This window comes from Sapajus apella, unplaced genomic scaffold, assembly GCF_009761245.1.
Source record: "Sapajus apella isolate SASKATOON/1434 unplaced genomic scaffold, GSC_monkey_1.0 scaffold12, whole genome shotgun sequence".
Classification (NCBI taxonomy): Eukaryota; Metazoa; Chordata; class Mammalia; order Primates; family Cebidae; genus Sapajus; species Sapajus apella.
Window position 1 is genome coordinate 29,962,567 of NW_022436952.1, and position 22,645 is coordinate 29,985,211.

General features: G+C 38.9%; 1 protein-coding gene across 2 annotated transcripts in view; it reads right to left on the reverse strand.

The window, feature by feature from the left end:
- Positions 1 to 22,645, reverse strand: part of PPM1D (protein phosphatase, Mg2+/Mn2+ dependent 1D) — a 54,009-nt gene that overhangs the window by 23,372 nt on the left and 7,992 nt on the right. For both annotated transcript variants that reach the window (XM_032280736.1, XM_032280738.1), the window contains exons 2-3: positions 9,227 to 9,455; positions 1,089 to 1,213 (exon numbers count right to left, since the gene is read on the reverse strand). In XM_032280736.1, the coding sequence (XP_032136627.1) occupies positions 1,089 to 1,213; positions 9,227 to 9,455 (354 nt within the window). The remainder of the gene's footprint in view (positions 1 to 1,088; positions 1,214 to 9,226; positions 9,456 to 22,645) is intronic.

Consider the following 22,645-nt stretch of genomic DNA (forward strand, 5'->3'; position numbering starts at 1 on the left):
CATGCCCAGCTAATGTTTTGTATTTTTAGTAGAGACGGGGTTTCACCATGTTGACCAGGATGGTCTCGATCTCTTGACCTCGTGATCCACCCGCCTCGGCCTCCCAAAGTGCTGGGATTACAGGCGTGAGCCACCGCGCCCGGCTAGATATCTTAATAGGTATAATTCTCTAGCCTTCTTTCTAAAACCAGGTAGACCAGAAATATAACTTTTTTTTCATAGTTATTTCACTTTGCTAATTAAAGAAAAAAAAGAGGTTTTGAAGGCTCTCAGGAGGAATATTAAGGGCTAAAGTAGGATAGGATACTTAAAAATAGTTTAAAGGAAGCCGGGCATGGTAGCTCATGCCTGTAATCCTGGCACTTTGGGAGGCTGAGGCTGGAGAATCATCTGAGGTCAGGAGTTCGAGACCAGCCTGACCAACATGGAGAAACCCCATCTCTACTAAAAATAAAAAAATTAGCTTGGCTTGGTGGCGCACACCTGTAATTCCAGCTACTTGGGAGGCTGAGGCAGGAGAATCGCCTGAACCCGAGAGGCGGAGGTTGTGGTGAGCCAAGATTGTGCCACTGTACTCTATCCTGGGCAACAAGAGTGAGACTCCATCTCAAAAAAAAAAAAAAAAAAAAAGTTTCAAGAGTAACATTAAGCCTAGAAATGCACATACTTCTTTAAGTACAGATAGAAACTAGCAAAACATTGAACGTGACTCATAAACAAAGGGCAATTGTTGGTGAAATAGACACCTAAACCTTCCCCTCAATTAGGCTTAAAACACACACACACACACACACACACACACACACACACACCCACGAGTCTTGTTCTGTCACCCAGGCTGGAGTGCACTAGCACAATCTCCTGACCTCGAATGATCTGCCCACCTCAGCCTCCCAAAGTGCTGGGATTATAAGCATGAGTCACCGTCTATGGCCTCGAATAGGTTCCAAAACATTTAACAGAATATCATGATAGGCCTATCCTCACCATACGCCAAGTAAGGGTTTAGTTCTCAGTCTCCTCTTTTATTTTGTCACTGTATATTATAGAAAATTCAATATAATTTCATTAAATTAAGTCCCACTTACCAAGTGCTCTTGCTACTGCCAGAAAAGGAATCTGGTCAATAACTGTGCTCCTTCTAACAGGTCCATTGTGAGTGAGCCGAGGTCGTTTCCAGACTACACGATTCACTCCAGACTTGTTCATCACACTAAAAATAAATAGAGTTCACATAAATAATCTAAATGATTAAAATATAACAACTAAGGTAGCTCAATATATTAAAACTAATAAAACAAGACTACGTTATCACAAAATAATGCCTTATGTGTTTCAGATACGAAGATGCATAAGCTAAGTTCCTGTTCAGAGAGGAAAATTTTGAGATTACTGGAATAGGCAGTACAACCAAATGAATGAAATGTGAAGAAATGTGAGTTTAACTACCATGTCAAACAAAAAAAAAAAGCAAAATGACTTAATTAGCAAGCAATTAAGGGTTGGCAGAAGAACTTACCTAAGTGGAGAGAGAGAACTGTTTGAACCCAGGAGGTGGAGACTGCAGTGAGCCAAGACTGAACCACTGCACTCCAGCCTGGGTGACAGAGTGAGATTCCATCTCGATAAATAAACAAATGGAGAGGGACTAAATCATGATATAAGCAATTATAAAGGAAAGGTTATAGAGTTCTGAGGGTTTCTGTTGAGGATGGGGGAAACACAGCAGAACTTTTTACAATTTTTGTTGTTGGTGGGTTTTTTTTGAGACAAAGTTTTGCTCTTGTTGCCCTGGCTGGAGTGCAATGGTGCGATCTCGGCTTACCTCAACCTCCACCTTCTGGGTTCAAGCGATTCTCCTGCCTCAGCCTCCTGAGTAGCTGGGATTACAGGCGTCTGCCATCATGCTCAGCTAATTTTTGTATGTTTAGTAGAGACAGGGTTTAATCATGTTGGCCAGGCTGGTCTTGAGCTCCTGGCCTCAAGAGATCTGCCTGCCTCAGCCTCCCAAAGCGCTGAGATTACTGGCATGAGCCACCATGCCTGGCCTTCCATCCCTTTTGAGAACTAGTTTTTGTTTGTTTTGTTTTGAGACAGGGTCTCGCTCTGTTGCCCAGGCTGGAGTGCAGTAATGTGACCATGGCTCACCACAGCTTGACTTCTAGGGCTCAAGTGATCTTCCCACCTCAGTTTCTCAAAAAGCTGGGACCACAGGCATGCACCACCACATGTGGCTAATTTTTAAATTTTTTTTGTAGAGAACAGATCTCACTATGCTTGCCAAGCTAGTCTTAAGCTCCTGAGTGCAAGCCGTCCTCCCATCTGGGCAACCTAAAGTGCTGGGATTATAGGCATGGGTCACCATGTTCAGCCAAGAACTAGTCTAAATAAGTTCTGAAATCAACATGTTGATCATCACAAGAGTTAAAATATCAAAGGTATTCATTTTATTATATTAAGCTTTCTTCAGCAATGATCCTCAAAAGTCAACAGCTGAGTAAAAACTAAATTTGCCATTCACAAGAATCCATGAAACATAAGAGTTATGGTAAGAGGCCGACATTCTGCCCTAATACCATCTTAAAGCTCTATTATTGTTTCCTAAACCTGCTCCCTAAAAGGTAAGACTCAGTACTTAATTTACAGTAGCTGCTTCCAACATAACTAGGACAAACAGCTCTGCTGACACTTAGTATTCAAAGATATTATGATCTGTGTTTCTGAGAAACAAAAAGACAAATAATGATACAGATTAAAACATAGAAGTTTTAAATCTATTAACAAAAAACCAAAGCAATGGTATAAAAGATGCTGCTTTTACTGCACTCCATGTTGTTGTCCTATATGATTAAAAGGCATGTAAAAAGGAACAGCCTGACATGCAGAGAGCTGACTGAGCAGCAACAGAAGGCTGGAAAAACATAATGCTGGCCTGTTGCCCAGGCTGGGACAGAGGGAAGCAAGGAAATAACTTATAATAAAATAGCCCAATTTTTGCAAAAAGTTACCTGCTCCAAAATGGCACAGTATCTGTCCAACTGTCCAGATGGTATTTTTGGTGATAAAGCCAAAAAAACTCTTTCTAAAAAAGTTATTAAAATCAAATAAAATTTTAAAATTCAAGTTAAAAAAACAATAAAAAATAGTCATTATATATTTTTAAACACAAAAGAGTAATTTCTTCTGTAGAAAATAATTACTTCCTTTTTTGTTCATTTATTTTTAATTATAAAAATATTTTTACATAGAGATGGAGGTCGCTGTGTTGACAACGCTGGTCTCAAACTTCTAACCTCAAGTGATCTTCCCATCTAGGCTTCCAAAGTGCTAGGATTACAGGCATGAGCCATCGCAGCCAACCACTTTATTTCTTTTCTTTTTCCTGAGACATAGTTTTTACTCTTGTTGCCCAGGCTGGAGTACAGTGGCATGATCTCACTGCAACCTCTACCTCCCGGGTTCAAGGGATTCTCCGGCGTCAGCCTCCCGAATAGCTGGGATTACAGGCATGCACCACCACACCTGGATACTTTTTTTTTGTATTTTTAGTAGAGATGGGGTTTCGCCATGTTGGCCAGGCTAGTCTAGAACTACTGATCTCAGGTGATCGCCCGCCTCAGGCTCCCAAAGTGCTGGGATTACAGGCGTGAGCCACCACGCCTGGTCCCAATAACAGGTTTTTTTTTGAGACGGAGTCTTGTTCTGTCGCCCAGGCTGGAGTGCAGTGGTGCAATCTCAGCTCACTGCAACCTCTGCCTCCCAGGTTCAAGCAATTCTCTGCCTGAGCCTCCTGAGTAGCTAGGATTATAGGCACCCAACACCCACCCAGATAATTTTTGTATTTTTAGTAGAGACAGGATTTCACCATCTTGGCCAGGCTAGTCTTAAACTCCTGACTGTGATCCACCAGCCTCGGCCTCCCCAAATGCTGAGATTATAAAGGTGTGAGCCACTGAGCCTGGCCAAGAAAAGTATTTTTTAAAGAAAGATTAATGAAAAGGAATCAGGCCTATCAATATTAAAAATTACAATAAAGTCTCAGTTGTTTTTTTTTTTTCTTGAATCTGAGACGGAGTCTCGCTCTTGTTACCCAGGCTGGAGTACAATGGCGCGATCTCGGCTCACTGCAACCTCCACCTCCTGGGTTCAGGCAATTCTCCTGCCTCAGCCTCCCGAGTAGCTGGGATTACAGGCACGCACCACCATGCCCAGCTAATGTTTTGTATTTTTAGTAGAGACGGGGTTTCACCATGTTGACCAGGATGGTCTCGATCTCTTGACCTTGTGATCCACCCGCCTCGGCCTCCCAAAGTGCTGGGATTACAGGCTTGAGCCACCGCGCCCGGCCAGTTTTAAAAATTATAATACTGGTAAATAAGCAGGGAAAAAAATAGCCCAGAAAAGACCCAAATATATGGAGGAATTCTGTTTATAATTTGCAAAGCCCACTTAGCATGACAACCAGCAGAGAGGTCTCAGATATATTCTGACCTTCACAATCACAGGATCAAATAAACTATAGCCTGAAAGGAGGTTCATCTAACTTTGCAGGATATTCGGCAGGAAATACAGTATGCCACCATATCGGCTTCAAGGATGTTGTCTTCAGCAGCAATTCAGACAACCAGAAGCCATTTTTTAATCTCCCAAGTGATGGTTCAGTTGTAAGCAAGATGACAGGGTCTAACTTAGGTAAGCTTCAGGTGTCACAGAAATCTATGTAATAAACAGCACATGACTGTAGTTTCTTGGTCCCTATACAAGACAAACTGCACGCATATAAGGAAGCCAAGGTCTATGCTTCTGAATAGAAATGTATAGTCCATTCAAAGACTTCCCTACCAAGATGCAATTCTGTTGAAGGATCATTCTAAAATAAGCAATGCTGTCTTATAATAGAGGTGATATCCACATTTATCTTAACCAGAGAAATACAAGCAGAGGGTAAATTCAACGTGATCTTCCCACTGAAGACGGGTCTTAAGCCTGGTCAGCCTGCTACTCTGTAATGAAAAGATGTATAATTATTCAAGTGGCTACTAATAGCTATCTAGAAAAAAAGTTAACTTTTATATTTACTACATAACTTAAGATCTTAAAATTCCAGAAGGATTGAAGATTAAAATATAAAAGATGATGAAACCGTAACAGTACTGAGAAAGCTGTTCTCAAAATGTGGTTTAGGGGCCCCAGCAGGTTGCTGAAGACTTTTTCAGGGTGTCCCCAAGGTCAGTTTTTTATTCCATAATACTACTAAGATCACATGCATACAATGGAGTTTTTTGAGAGGCTGCATGACTGGATATGATACAGTATAATAAAAAGTGTCAATATTTGCAAGATCTACATAACTCAGTGAACCAGTATATTACAAATGATAAATGCATATATTAAAAAGTCATCCATAGGGACTACATACTATATGATTCCAACTATATGACATTCTGGAAAATGCAAATTATGAAGGCAGTAAAAAGATCAGTGGCTGCCAGGAGTAAGTGGGGAGGGATGAATAGGCAAAGTACAGAGGATTCTTAGGGTGATGAAAGTAATCGGCATGATACTATAATGGTGGCTACATGTCATGACATTTATGTCAAAACTCATAAAATGTACAACACCCAGAGTGAACCCTAATGTAAACTAAGGACGTTGGGTGATAATGATATGTCACTATAAGTTCACTAATAACAAACACTCTGGAAAAGGATGTTGACAGTGGGGAAGCCTAGAAGTTAGTGGGGAGGGCAGAGTGTACATGAGAAACTCTGCCTCTACTAGTAAATACTACAAAAAAATTAGCCGGGTGTGGTAACACAAGCCTGTGATCTCAGCTACTTGGGAGGCTGAGGCAGGATAATCGCTTGAACCGGGGAGGTAGAAGTTGCAGTGAGTCAAGATCATGCCATTGCACTCCAGCCTGGGGAGCCTGGGCAACAAGAGCAAAATTCCATCTCAAATAAAAAAAAAAAAAAAAAGAAAGAAACTTACACAACCAAAACAATGCTGATCTTCTCACTAAATGTTTTGGCAAAACACATAATGGGTTCATAATTGCTATTTTTAGATGAATTAACAAGGCAAGAGGACTACTTGAGCCCAGTTTGAGACCAGCCTAGGCAACATAGTAAAACCTTTTCTCTCCAAAAGAGGCAATTTTTTTTTTTTTTAAAGAAAAAGAAAATTAGCTGGCATGGTTGCACAGGTGCACCTGTAGTCCCAGCTTTCAAGAGGCTGACGTGGGAAGAACACTTGAGGTTGCAGTGAGCCATGATTGTGCTACAGCACTGCAGCCTGGACAACAGAGTGAGGCCATGTCTCAAAAACAAACAAACAAACAAACAAATAAACAAACAGAATGAACAAACAGGGTTTCTAAGACCAAAAACATTCCTAACTGTCGTACTAAAAGAAAATACAGAAAACTTTATTAAAAAGCTTCACTGTCTGTATGGCACAAAATCCAAAATGTCGTAAAAGAAAGTAATAAATTTAACTACATTAAAAGAAACTTCCACACAGAAAAAGTTCCAGGAGGATAATCAAAAGACAAACTGTGGAAACAATACCTAAAATTCACATCACATACATTAGACTAATTTCTTTAATCTATAGATAGCCCTTACACATTAATGTGGAAAAAGAAAGTCTAACAATACCCCAAAATGAACACTGAATGTAAAAACAAATACAGAGAAAAGAAAATATAAATGGCACTTAAATACATAGACAGATTCAACATTTCTCATAAGATAAATTCAAATTAAAACATTATTGAGGCCAGGCACAGTGGTTCACATCTGTAATCCCAACAATTTGGAAGGTCACGGTGGAGGATTGCTTGAGCCCAGGAGTTCAAGACCAGCCTGGGCAACACGGCAAGATCTCATCTCTATTTCTTAAAATTTTTTTGGCCAGGCGCGGTGGCTCAAGCCTGTAATCCCAGCACATTGGGAGGCCGAGGCGGGTGGATCACGAGGTCAAGAGATCGAGACCATCCTGGTCAACACAGTGAAACCCCGTCTGTACTTAAAAATACAAAAAATTAGCTGGGCATGGTGGTGCGTGCCTGTAATCCCAGCTACTCAGGAGGCTGAGGCAGAAGAATTGCCTGAACCCAGGAGGCGAGGTTGCGGTGAGCCGAGATCGCACCATTGCACTCCAGCCTGGGTAACAAGAGAGAAGCTCCATCCCAAAAGAAAAAAAAAAAATTTTTTTTAAAACAACATCACTGAGACACTTCTTTTTTAAACCTGAAATTGGATATGATCAGAAAGTTCTATATGTTGTCCAGGACATCCATATAGAGACAAATAGTTATCAATATTCAAAACACACACCTGTTTGGCCAAGCAATTTCACTTTTCAGAAATGATCCTACAAATAAACCAACAAGTGCATAAAAACACACGTGCAGATTTTTCATTTCACAGCAGTGTTTGCAATAACAAAAAAATTAGAAATAAAAATCCTTCAAGAGGAGACTGATTAAATAAATGATGATACATCTGTACATAGTACAGCTCCATAATATATTTGATTGTATATGAATATCTCTTTTTTGAAAGGACACACAGCCATACTGGTTGCCTATCAAGTGGAGGAAACCAGGTGGCCTTTGGGACAGCAGTAGCTGAAAGATCTTCCATAGCATATCCCATTTTTATGCTACCTGAATTTAAACCAAATGAATGTTACCATTGAAAAAATTAAAATAAACGTGTATGTGTGTATAAAATCTCATCACTCATTTATAAAAATTTAGAATATTCCCATCTTATTCTCATGTCTCTGCATTGCTGAGGTAATACTAGAAATGTAATTTTATATCCTGCTTTTTTTGTGACCATAAGCATTTTTCTGTATCATTAAACATTCCCCATATACATGGGAGTTTATATTACTCTGTCTATCTTTACTTGGAAAAATTTTAAAACACCAGGAGTTTTATAAACTTATCTATAACTGTCATTTTTAATGGCTGTATGACATTCAGTATTATGAATATGTTTGCTAAATATACTTAACCATTCTCTAGCTGTTGGGCCTTCAAGTTACTTCCAGCCTTTTACAGTCATTAAAAATAATGCAATCAATAACTCTATTCAGATATTTTTGTCCACAATTCAGATTTCTTCTTTAGAATAGATTCCTGAAATTACTGTTAATAAACATTTAAAGCTAATGGTATATTTATTTTCTATATAGCGAGTACCAATTTATAAATCCTACCAACAGTGTAACCATTTCAACAAAAACACTGAAGGAATCTCTTTGGTTTTTTTAATCTTTATTAATCTAATAACAGGAAATAGTTTCATTTTAATGTTTAACTTTTTTTCCTCCAAATGTTTAATACTGTTTTGCATTTTTTGTGTTGTTAAAATTTTCTCTCCTATCCAGGGGTGCCATGCACTTTAGTACTTTATTAATTTGTTGAACTCCTTATAGTTTAAGGATGCTAATTATTTTCCTTAGTTTGTTATTTCTCTGCAAAAGGCCAATTTTGATTTAATAAAAGCAAAAAAGAGGAGGCAAGTAATGATATTACGGGAAGGTTTTATTTAGAATGATTATTTAGAAATCACTGGATTCTATTCAACTTGCTTCATACCCTCAATTTTTAACCATTAGTATTGAGATAATTTTAAAATCTTCTCATGTTATTCACTCTCTTGATTTTTAGAATAATCTTTAAGTTTTAATCGTAAAAATATAATACTGAAATCAATTTCAGTTCCTAGTTTACAAATTACCTACACATTGAAACACTAAGTCCAAACAAAGAAAATAATAATTGGAAAGGTCTGCTGTAAATCTGAAATCAATGAAAAAAGCTGAAGGTTAATTCTAACTTAACTTTTTACCCCAGCCAGATTCAAAGTATTCTACTCTGGAACTCCAAGAGCTGCTCTGTCTAGATTCTGAAGATAATGTTGATCAGTATTTATGTGAAAGGTTTCAATAAAGCCTTGTATTGTATTGTTCCTTGAGGCCCACTGAAATATTATTTCCTTTGAGTCATTACCAGAAATGAACAGTCAATTCACAATAATGAGAAAAATATGAATGCACATACATGGGTACTACATCAGACAAACTAAAAAACCTGTAACACTAAGAAAGTAACTTCAGTAAAAAGGAGAGTAGTAGGTCAATTTCATTAGCAAAGCATAAAAGGACTAAATAGAACTCAGAGAGGAAAGAGAAAACAACAGAATGTTACCTCCCACCAAGTCCTTCGATTCGTTCTCTTTCCTTGGGAAGTTCTGGCTTATGGTCCTGTGTCACCTCCACAGCTCTGACAAAATCATCCTTTGGGTCATCCTGAATTCCAAGAACCACCCCTGAGTCACCTACGTGAGCTACATACATCTTCATGCCCCGTATGATGACCACACTGGCAGTTGTCCCTGATGTGCTGGGAAGACCTGTCATAGTCTTTGGCCATTCCGCTGTAATAAGAAATAAAATATTTTACTCTTACAAATATAAGCATTAATACACTGTCAGGATACAAATGGCAACATACCCCGAATGAGCATGTTAACATTATAATTAGCATAGAAAAAAAATTAGGAAAAATTTAAGAAAACTACTAAAGGACTTAGGTTAATCAATCAATACATTAATAAATTAATTCTACAAAAAATATAATTATAATACAGCTATCAAACCAATCCTAACAGAAACATACCACAGGAAAGGTTTACTACTGCTACATAACTCTTAGTCCTAACTACACTGAAAGGAAAGAATATGTTAAGAGGTTTTTTTAAATCTGAGTCAGTTTTGATTCAAAAGAGTTTTGCTATCATTTAGCCCGCTACTAAGCATTTGTTTACTAATCTAATCTCCCTTCGAAAAGGCTTTCTGAAAAACCTACTTGATTTGGTTTTTGTTTTTGTTTTTTAGACAAAAGTCTTACTCTGTTACCCAGGCTAGAGTGCAGTGGTGTGATCTCGGCTCACTGCAACCTCTGCCTCCCAGGTTCAAATGATTCTCCTGACTCAGCCTCCCAAGTAGCTAGAATTACAGGTGCCCACCACCATCCCTAGCTAATTTTTTTATTTTTAGTAGAGATGGGGTTTTACCATGTTGGCCAGGCCGGTCTCAAACTCCTGACCTCAAGTGATCCACCCACCTCGGCCTCCCAAAGTGCTGGGGTTATAGGCGTGAGCCACTGCACCTGGCTTGATTTGTTTTTGAAGTAACTATTTTGAATAGTCACTACTTAACAAATAACATTTACTGAGTTATTACCAGGTCCTATACTAAGAGCTTTACATGTATTATTTCAAATAATGCTTGTGACAAACTTATGAGACAGATATGATTATTCATTTATTTATTTTACTTATTCCTCATCTTGCAGATAAGGATATCAATGCTTTGAATAATTAAGAAAACTGCTTGAGATAACTCAAATATTTAGTGGCAGAATCCCTGTATATTAAATTACAAACCCTATATTGTTTAATTAAATTCAGTGTCATTCAACAATTCTAAAGTATTCTGTAACACTAAACAAACTACAACTTATAGTTCTTGATGGCAAAGTCCAAACAATGACATATTCTCCCCACCGAAATCCCACTGAAAGGACAGAACATAAATATTACAAAAAGTCTGGCCGGGCATAGTGGCTCATGCCTGTAATCCCAGCACTTTGAGAGGCTGAGGTGGGGGGGATCACCCGAGGTTTGGAGTTTGAGACCAGCATGGAAAAACCCCGAGTTACCCCAAAAAAAAAAGAGAGAAAAGAAAAGAAAACGTCCACAGCAGTTATGAAACACATAGAAAGGTCATAAGCAAAGATGAAGAGTTCCTGGAAGTTTAAACAAATAGAATTATGTTAAGAAAAAAAGTCAAAATGCAGTCTTATAATCCAACATAAGCAAAAAGGACAATCAGTAATAGACAGTAAATGAATCTTCCCTTTTTAACAGAGTCCCAGCAAAGTTCAAAAGGCAGGGTGGTAAAGGATGAGGGCAGGAATGGATGGTAGGAGGTTGGCAGATAAATTGTCAAACTGCAGAAGCTGGGTCAGTGTCTAAACTCTCCACACAGTAAGGTGAAATATTTAAGTTCCCAAAGTGCCACTAACTGTAACACCTCTCTTTTAAGGGAAGTGCTAATTTGTTGATGGGTGTGATAGACTCTCAAAAGGAGGTAGAAGAACAAATAGAGCCTAATAAAACTAAGGAGGATAGGTCAGGTATGGTGGCTCATGCCTGTAAACTCAGCACTTTGGGAAGCCAAGGCGGATCACTTGAGGTCAGGAGTTTGAGACCAGCCTGGCCAACGTGGTAAAACTCCATCTCTACTAAAAATACAAAAAGTAGCCAGGTATGGTGCCACATGCTTGTATAATCGCAGCTACTTGGGAGGCTGAAGCAGGAGAATCACTTGAATTCGGGAGGCAGAGGTTGCAGTGAGCCCACAGTGTGCCACTGCACTCCAGCCTGGGCAGCCTGGGCAACAAGTGGGAAATTCCGTCTCAAACAACAACAACAACAACAACAACAACAAACCAGAAACAAAATAACAACAACAAAAACTAGGCAGAGTCCCAGATGACTTTCATGGCTACAAAGATCAACTCTCTAATATATTCAGGTTAACTAGTTCTTTTTTTTTCCCCAACATTATATACTCTGAAAACACATCTTCATACCCTAAAATAGCATGTGTATCTCATTATATCCCACAATACAGAATGTCCTGTCACTCACAGCAGAGTGCTACCTGGAATATATGAAATAATGACCTCCACAACTGCTGAGAGAAAACAGAACAGGTATCAATATTGAGCAAGCCAGAAATTCATTCATATACACATACATATATACATATAATATGAGAATAGGCAATCAAGAATTATTTGATATAGGAATAAATAAATACATGTAAAGCCACCTGCATCAGTACCAGACACATAATAAGGTGCTCAATAAATGTTAGTTCTTGTTGTTATGACTCCTATTTAAGAAATACAAACAAATCATACACTATAATCAAGTGGAATTTATTCCCAAGAAAAGAATAAACAAATATAATAAACTTGTAGAATACATAATCAACATACTAAAATCAGTTGCATTTCTATTCACTAACTGTCCCAAAAAAAGTTAAGAAAACAATCCTATTTACAATAGCATCAAAAAGAATCATATACTTAGGAATAAATTTAACAAAGGAGGTGAAAGGTCTGTACACTCAAACTGTGAGATACTGATGAAAAAAATTTAGAGAAGACAAAAATAAATGTTAAAAATCTGTGTCCATGGATTGCAAGAATATTGTTAAAATGTCCATACTAACTAAAGAGATCTACAGATTTAATGCAATCTCTATCAAAATTCCAATGACATTTTCCACAAAAATAGAAAAAATTTTTTAAAAATTCATACAGAACCACAAAAAACCCCAAATAGGTAAAGCAATCTTGAGAAAGAACAAAGCTTAAAAGGCATCACATTTCCTGATTTAAAACTGTAGTACAAAGCTATAGTAATCAAAACAGTATGGTAGAGACATAAAGATACACCAAGGGAAAAGAGAGCACAGAAATAAACCCACGCATATATGGTCAACTAATCTTTTGACAAGGGCACCAAAAACACACCCTGCGGCAGCCTGGCCAACATGGTGAAACCCCATCTCTACCAAAAAATACAAAAATTAGGCGGGCGTGCACATCTGTAGTTCCAGCTACTCAGGAGGCTGAGGTGGGAGAATCACTTGAACCCAAGAGGCAGAGGCTGCAGTGAGTGGAGATGGCGTCACTGCACTCCAGCCTGGGCAACAGGGTGAGATCCTGTCTCAAAAACAAAACAAAACAATACAACAACACACTGAGGAAAGGATAGTCTTTAATAAATGGCATTGGAAAAACTGGATATCCACATGCAAAAGAAAATTGTACCCTTGTCTTACACCATACACAAAAATTAACTGGAAATTGATTAAAAACTGAAATGTACGACTTGAAAGCATAAAACTCAGGCCAGGCATGGTAGCTTACGCCTGTAATCCCAGCACTTTGGGAGGCTGAGGTGGTCAGATCACCTGGGGTCAGGAGCTCCAGACCAGCCTGGCCAACATGGTGAAACCCCGTCTCTACTAAAAATACAAAAATTAGCGGGGTGTGGTGGCACACTCCTGTAATCCCAGCTACTCGGGAGGCTGAGGAAGGACAACTGCTTGAAACTGGGAGTTGGAGGTTGCAGTGAGCCAAGATCAAACTATTGCACTTGTGCCTGGGTGGGACAGAGCGAGACTCCACCAGAGAACAGAGGGGCAGGGGGAGGGGCAGGGGCAGGGGGAAGGGGGAGGGGCAGGGGCAGGGGGAGGGGCAGGGGAGAGAAGAGAGAGAGAAGACAACAGAAGAGAAGACAAGAGAAAGCATAAAACTCCTAGAAAAAAAAATAAGGAAAAGCTCCTTGACAATGGTCTTGGCAATTACTTTTTGAATATGACACCAAAAGAAATGGCAACAAAAGCAGAAATAAACAGGAGGGCTACATCAAACTAAGAGGCTTCTATATGGGAAAGGAAACCATCAACAAAATGAAAAGGCAACCTACAGGAGAAAATATTTATAAACTTTCACTATGTGATAAGAGAGATTAATATCCAAAATATATAAGGAACTCTTACAACTCAACAGCAAAAAAAAAAAAAAAGCAAACAAATAAAAACTGGACAAATGACCTGAATAGACACTTGCTAAAGAAGTCACACAAAGAGCCAACAAGTATATAAACAGAAGCTCAACATCTCTTATCATGAGGGAAATTCAAATCAAAACCACAATGAGGCAGGAGGATTGCTTGAGGCCAGGAATTTATAACCAACCCAGACAACACAGTGAGACCCATGTCCACTAAAAATTTAAAAATTAGCTGGGCATGGTAGCACAAACCTAGCAACTCAGGAGGCCGAGACAGTAGGATCCCTTGAGCCCAGGGAGTCTGGGGCTACAGTGAGCCAGGATCACACCACTGCACTCCAGCCTGAGCAACAGAGCAAGGCCTGTCTCAAAAAAATTTTAAAAAAAGAGAGATAAAACCTCACGACTGTTAGGATGGCTACTATCAAAAAGGTAACAGTAAACAAGTGCTGGAAAGGATGTGAAGAAGGGAGAACACTTGTACACTGCTGATGGAAATGTAAATTAGCATAGCCATTGTGGAAAATATTATAGAATTAAAAATAAAAATATAAGTACCATATGACTCAGGAATTGTACCTCTAAATGTATATCCAAAGAAAATGAAATCAGTCTCTCAGAGAGATACATGTACCTCAACGGTCCCTGCAGAATTATTCAAAACATCCAAGATATGGAAACAATCTAAGTATCCAGCAAGAGATAAATGGATAAAGAATATGTATGTATACACAATGGAATATCGCTCAGCCATAAAAAAGAAGGAAATCCTACCATGTGCAACTCAAGGATGAACCTTTAGGACATTATGCTAAGTGAAACATGCCAAACACAGAAAAAACAAATACTGTATGATCTTACTTATACGGGGAATCTAAAGAAAAAGTCACAGAAGGAACAAGTAGAAGGATGGCTGCCAGGGGTTAGGGCTTGGGAGACGTTGGTCAAAGGGTACAAACTTTCCTTTATAAGAAGAATAAGTTCTTAGTATCTAATGTTTAACACAGAGACTATAGTTAATACTGTTTTGTATACTTGAAATTTGCTGAAAATAGATCTTGATTGTTCTCACCACCAAAAAAAGGTAACTATGTGAGGTGATGGATGTGCTAATCAACTTGATTGTGGTAATCATTTCACAATGTATACATATATAAAATCATCACATTGTACATCTTTTTAAAAAGCAACTACAAAAGTCTGTTCTTCAGAAGATATCATTACTGGAACGAAAAAAGAACTCATAGAATGGAAGAGGATACACACACACACACACACACACACACACATACACACACACACACGCATGCACCAAAGGAAAAGCATCCAGAATACATAAAATGTTGCTACAAATCAAATCAATGAGACAGACTACCCAAAGAAGAGAATGGACAAAAAGCTTAAGCCTTTTACAAAAGAGGAAATCCAAAAAGCCACAAAACATGCAAAGGTATTCAGTTTCTTTAATCATTGGGGAAATACTAATTTAAAACCACAATGAGATAGCACTGCATAACTACGAGACTACATAACTTAAAAGTTTGACAATAGCAATTGAACTGTGGTTAAGAAAACGCAGCAACATGGACTATCATCAATTACTGTGAGAATGTATACTGGTACATTTCAGGAAACATTTAGGCACTACTTAGTAAAGGTAAAGATATGTATACTCTTTGACTACCTTCTAGGTATATACCACAAACTAACATACATATAAAACAAATACATGAGTCAACAATGGCAGTGCATGCCTGTAGTACCAGCTACTCAGGAGGTTGAGGCAGGAGGATCACTTGAGCCCAGGAGTTTATAGCCTGGGAAATATAGCAAGACCCTGTCTCTAAAACAATAATTAAAAATTACATATGAATGTTCAAAGCACCATCGTTAATAAGGGCTAAAAATGGGCAACAGCCCAAGTTGTTCAATGTGAAAATGAACACCACTACATAAAACACATAAGAATCTCCCAAGAAGCACTGGATAAAAGAACACATACAGCATGGTTTTCTTCAAAAACAACCATCATGTTTAGAGAAAAGTGGTAGAACTGTTAAGAAAAACAAGTAAACCATTACAGAACTCTCATCACAAAAGTCAGGAAGGTAGCTTTTTAGGGGGAGATAGAAATATGAGATCAGAAAGGACACAGAAATATCTACAGTGCAGACAATGTTCTCTTGCCAAACTGGATGGTGTTCTGTTTATAATTATTCACTAAAGTGTGCATTTTATGTTTTATGACCTTTCTATACATATATTTCATAATATTTAAAATTTTATTTATTTATTTATTTATTTATTTTTGAGACGGAGTTTCGCTCTTGTTACCCAGGCTGGAGTGCAATGGCGCGATCTCGGCTCACCGCAACCTCCGCCTCCTGGGTTCAGGCACTTCTCCTGCCTCAGCCTCCTGAGTAGCTGGGACTACAGGCACGTGCCACCATGCCCAGCTAATTTTTTGTAGTTTTAATAGAGATGGGGTTTCACCATGTTGACCAGGATGGTCTTGATCTCTTGACCTTGTGATCCACCCGCCTCGGCCTCCCAAAGTGCTGGGATTACAGGCTTGAGCCACCGTGCCCGGTCAATATTTAAAATTTTTAAAAAGTGGCAAGAAGGTATATTTTGCTAGCAGAAATCATAGCAAGGACAGCTCTGTAGCCCAGCCAGTTGTGCAATCTGGTTACAGAAGTTATTTCCTAGAAGCTCAGCCTAGAGTATATTGCATGCTTCTTTAGCCCTTTCAATTATTTTGGGTGTTTACTAGCTTTTGATAAAACTGTTTTTTTTTTTTTTTTTTTTTTTTTTCCGACAGGGTCTCAATATGTTGCCCAGGCTGGAGTGCATGCTATTGACAGGTATGATCAAGGCATACTACAGCCTTGAACTCCTGGGTTCAAGCAATCCTCCTGCCTCAGCCTCTCAAGCAGCTGGGACTACAAGCATGTGCCACCATGCCTGGCTATGCCCTTTCTTTTTAAACAAGTTGAAGTAAATTTAAAAAAAAAAAAAAAAAACTTCTACTACAATAAATATGAATGAATAAATGAGATGAACTCTCAGAAAGAGCTCTAAGGCACATTCAAAAAACAAAACTTGGCAGGATACAGTGGCTCATGCCTACAATCACAGCGCTTTTGGAGGCCAAGGTGGAAGGATTACTTGAGGCCAGGAGCTCAAGACCAGCTTGGGGAACACAGCCATACTCTTGTCTTTACAACAACAACAACAACAAAAACTTTTTTTAATTAACTTTTTTTAATTAGGTGTGGTGGCATGCATCTGTTAGTTCTAATTTCTTCGGAGGGGGAGCCAGGAGCTTCACTTGTGCAGTGAGCTATAACCATGCCACTGTACTCAGACTGGGTGACAGAGCAAGACTCCGTCTCTTAAAGAAGAAAAAAGAAAAGAAAGAAAATAAAATTTACCTACAGTATATAAGTAATTTAGCCATTCACAAAAATAACCTATAACAAAATGGCAAGTGAAAAACAAATCTAAAAATAAATATCCTTAGATGCAATGCTATTCAAGTCACACTTTTGGTCAAAAGCCTAACATGAACAAAGAGATATTTTGCAATGACCTAAAAATGATGACTAATCCATACTTTTCCTATTCATTTGAAATGTCACCTTTATTATATACTACATTTTGCCTTAGATCTATTTCTGAACTCATCCTATTAATCTATTTATAGTACTTTTTAATAATTGGTAGTTTAAATATCCCTCAATTAATTCTTTCTTTTTTTTTTTTTTTTTTTTTTTAGATGGAATCTCGCTCTGTCACCCAGCCTGGAGTACAGTGGTGTGATCTCAGCTTTGCCTCCTGGGTTCAAGTGATTCTCCTGTCTCAATCTCCTAGTAGCTGGGATTACAGGCATGCACCACCACACCCAGCTAATATTTTTGTATTTATAGTAGAGATGGAGTTGCACCATATTGGCCAGGCTGGTGTCAAACTCCTGACCTCTGGTGATCCACTCACGTTGACCTCCCAAAGTCCTGGGATTACAAGTGTGAGCCACCATGCCTAGCCTTCCTTTTTTTTGAGACAGAGCCTTGCTCTGTTGCCCAGGCTTGAGTACAGTAGCTCCATCTCAGCTCACAGCAACCTCTGCCAACCAGGTTCAAGCAATTCTTATCCCTCAGCCACCAGAGTAGCTGGGATTACAGTTGTGCACCACCACACCCATAACCCCAGCTACAGGAGGCTGAGGCTGCAGTGAGCCGTGATCATGCCAGTATACTCCAGCCTGGGTGACAGAGCAAGACTTTGCCTCCAAAAAACAAAGCAAACAAAAAAATGATACCTAAAAAGCTGGGTGCAGTCGCTCATGCTTGCAGTCCCAGCTACTTGGGAGGCTGAGACAGGAGGATCGCTTGAGCCCAGGAGTCAGAAGCTGTAGTGCACTGTGATTGAACATGGGGCTGACACCTGTAATCCCAGCACTTTGAGAGGCCAAGGCAGGAGGACAGCTTGAGCCCAGCAGTTCAAGGCCAGTCTATGCAACATAGTAAGACCCTATCTCTACCCCCCACCAAAAAAAAGAAAGGAAATTCTTCCACACAGTTTTCCAAAGGAAGTTTAGTAGCAACTTGCAAAATTTAAAAACCTTCTTAAGATTCTGACTGAAATGGCACTAAATTTATACATTAAGGAACTGATATTTTTATACTGTCTTCCTTATAGTATTTCTTGTTTTCTACTTTATATTTTAATCTTTAATGATATAAAACTAGAAGTGCATTAAAAGACAGCATCAGATAGTACATTAACTCTTGCTTAAGTATTCTTTTTTTTTTTTTTCTGAGACAGAGTCTTACTCTGTCACCCAGAGTGCAGTGCAGTGGTGCAATCCTGGCTCACTGCAACCTCTGCTTACTGAGCTCAAGGAATCCTCTTATCACTCAGCCTCCTGAGGAGCTGGGTTTGCGGGGGCTACAGGTGCTCGCCACCACACCCAGCTAATTTTTGTATTGTTTATATAGATAGGGTTCCACTATGTTGCCCAGGGTGGTCTTGAACGCCTAGGCTCAAGCAACCTGCCCACCTCAGCCTCTGAAAGTGCTGGGATTGGAGGAGTGAGCCACAATACCCAGCCTAAGGAAAATGTTCTTAAGCAAGAAAATACACGTGTCATAAAGGCAAAACCAGTAAATTTTTGTTAACATAAAAATATAAAATTCTTAATAAACTAAAGCTATTATAACTAATTATAGAATGTGTATGTTCTTTGTGAAAATTTAAACTTTAGGACACTTAAGTACAAACTTATGTATGTATCAATAACTATCCACTGATTCTTTTAACTCTCAAGAGGTAGGTACTGTCACCTCTATTTTATAGGTAAGGATACCTTAGTGCAAACAGGTTTACTCAAGGGCACAAAGGTAGTAAACGGAGAAGCTGGGATTCGAACCTAGGCAGTACAACTCTAGAGCACATACTCCCAATCACTTAAGAGTTCTTACAGAATTCTAATTCCAAAGTAGTATGGAGATGTAAAGCCTTCAGGGAAGCAATTTGAAAACATTTATTAGCAACCATCAAAAGGCATACGTTATTTAAGCAAAGTAATTCAGTTTTGAGAATTTTTTTTCTGAAGAAATGGTCCAAATTAAAAAAAAAGGCTATACTGCTTTCACTTTAGCCCTAATTTAAAGGGCTTATTTAAGCAGTAAAACTATTTAGTATTACATAATACACACCTCCTCCGTGTCTATAGACTGAATGGAATCTCAATTAGCTAGACAAAAACTAATAGCTTCTCCTCAAAACTCTTAATTGATAAGTTAGGAAGCCTATTATGGTAAGAAAAGGCCAAGTGCAAGACTTTGGAGCACCCTAACAATGAGACTCTACTCCAAAATAAGAAAAGCACTGTCACATCCCTCGAAGAATCACAAAGATTCCTGCCATTGGTAAAACATGAAAGAAGAAGGGGTAGTAAATCCTATATATTCCTATTATATAGTTTGACCACTGCAAAAATCTGATAGCTCTTGGAAAATGACAGTTAATTATCATAATCAAATGGTGACTCCGAATGCTGCTGTTTCTGATTTATTCTTTTCATTGAAAAAACCAGACTCTGTTATCTGGTACATATCCAGCAGCAGGACTCTGATGAATCAGCTACCTAGATTCCTAAAAGTATCCAGGTTTCTGATCTTTTACATCTTCATCTTTACCTTTTCTTTTTTGCAAGAATAATTCTATTTTCTTTTTCTTGAAGCAATAGTGTGTAAAGCACCAAATCCCAACCATTTTAAATATTTATAGTATTTAATTCCTACACACAAAGGGATTCTCTTACATAACTACAACCCCATCAAAATCAGGAAGTTAACATTGATACCATAACACCTGCATACAGGGTTTTTTTTATTGTTTTTTTTTTTTTAAGAGACAGGGTTTTACCATGTTGGTCAGGCTGCTCTCGAACTCCTGACCTCCGGTGATCCACCTGCCTCAGCCTCCCAAACTGCTGGGATTACAGGCATGAGCCACTGCGCCCAGCCCTGCATACAGGTTTGTAGCCTAGGAGCAACAGGCTACACTATATAACCTAGGTGTGTAGTGGGCTATACCATCTAGGTTTGTGTCAGTATACTCTGATATTCGCTCACCAACACAAAATCACCTAAGACACGTTTCTCAGAACACATCCCTGTTGTTAAGCAACATATGACTGTATATAAAATTACAGAAAAACAAAATAATCTACAAGACAGAAAGTGGCTCAGGCGTTACCTAGAAATGGAGATTGGAGAAGGTGGGTCAGATCACTTGAGGCCAGGAGTTCAAGACCAGCGTGGCCAACATAGTGAAACCCATCTCTACTAAAAATACAAAAATTAGCTGGGTAGGATGGTGCATGCTTGTCATCCTAGCTACCTGGGAGGCTAAGAAGAGAATTACTTGAACCTGGGAGGCAGAGGTTGCAGTGAGGCGAGATCAAGGCACTGCACTCCAGCCTAGGCAAAAGGGCAACAGAGTCAGACTTGTCTCAAAAAAAAAAAAAAAGAGAGAAAACATGAAAGTGTTCTACACAAACACAGTAAGATAATAAGGTGCTCAATCTTACAAGTAATCAGAGAAATGAGAATTAAAATCACAATGAGATAAAATTTCATCACCATAAAATGCAGACCACTTCAAGTATTGGCAAGAAGGTGAAGGAATGATACTCTCCTACACTTCTTCAGGGGAATAAACAGGTATAAACACTTTGGAAAGCAATTTGGCAATATCCAGTGAGGTCCAAGACATACATACCCCATGACCCAGCAATTGTTCTCCTAGTACACTAGAGCAGGGTCAGCAAACCTTTTCTATAAAAGACCACAGAAATATTTTTAGCTTTACAAAACATATGGTATCTGTCACAACTACTCAACTCTGCTGTTGAAGTGTGAAAGTAGTTACAGACATTGTATAAACAAATGATCTTGGCAGTGCTCCAATAAAAAAAAAAAAAATTATCTACAAAAACTGGTGTTACCCTAATGTGGCCTGTAGGCTTTAGTTTGCCAAAGCCAGGCTCTCAGAGAACCCGTCAGATATTTGAACAACAATAAAAGACATGTACAGAAATATTCCAAACATCAATGTTTTTACTTACAAATAGTTGTAAAACTAAATAGCCTTCTAAGATACAATGGATGAGCACCATATTGGTATATTTATGCTATCCATAAGTAAAAATGAACAAACCAGAGCTACGTGCGTCAACATTAAAGAATCATACAATACTGAACCCAGAAGAATACAATACTACCCCCATATCCCAAGGGCATATATTATGTTCCAAAACCCCCAGTGGATGCCTGAAACTTTGGATAGTACTAAACTCTATATATACTATGTTCTTCTCTATACATACATATCTATGATAAAATGCAATTTAGAAATTAAGCACAGTAAGAGGCTAACATTAATAAAATGAAATAAGTATAACAATATGCCAGCATTACTACTCTTGCTCTGAGTCCATTATTAAGTAAAATAAGGGTGACTTGAACACAAACACTGCAATACCACAAGAGTTGATCTGATAAACACCACCCAAGATGGCTACCAAGTGACTAACAAGCTACTAAGTGAATAAAAAGCTACCAAGTGACTGACAGCTAGGTAGCATATACAGCATAGGTACGCTGACAAAGAAATGATCAATGTCCGGGGCTGAGAGTGGGATGGCACAAGGTTTCATCATGCTACTCCCAAGAGCTCACAAGTTAAAACTTACAAATTGTTTCTTTCTAGAATTTTCTATTTAATATTTTGACGTTGAACAAGGGTTATATCAAATTGCAGAAAGTGAAACCACAGATAAGGGGTGATAATACCATGCAGATAGTAAGATGTCATATGTAAGTTATACGAAACATGCAGGCTAGGCGCAGTGGCTCACGCCTGTAATCCCAGCACTTTGGAGGGCCAAAGTTGTAGGATCATGATGTCAGGAGTTCAAGACCAGCCTGGCCAACATGGTGAAACCCCACCTCTACTAAAAATACAAAACATTAGCAGAGCATAGTGGTGCATGCCTGTAATCCCAGCTACTTGGGAGGCTAAGGCAGGAGAATCACTTGAATCCAGGAAGCAGAGGTTGTGGTGAGCTGAGATGGCACCATTGCACTCCACCCTGGGAGACAGAGCAAGACTCTGTCTTAAAAAATCAAACAAACAGCTGGGCGCGGTGGCTCAAGCCTGTAATCCCAGCACTTTGGGAGGCCGAGGCGGGTGGATCATGAGGTCAAGAGATCGAGACCATCCTGATCAACATGGTGAAACCCCGTCTCTACTAAAAATACAAAACATTAGCTGGGCATGGTGGTGCGTGCCTGTAATCCCAGCTACTCAGGAGGCTGAGGCAGGAGAATTGCCTGAACCCAGGAGGCGGAGGTTGCGGTGAGCTGAGATCGCGCCATTGCACTCCAGCCTGGGTAACAA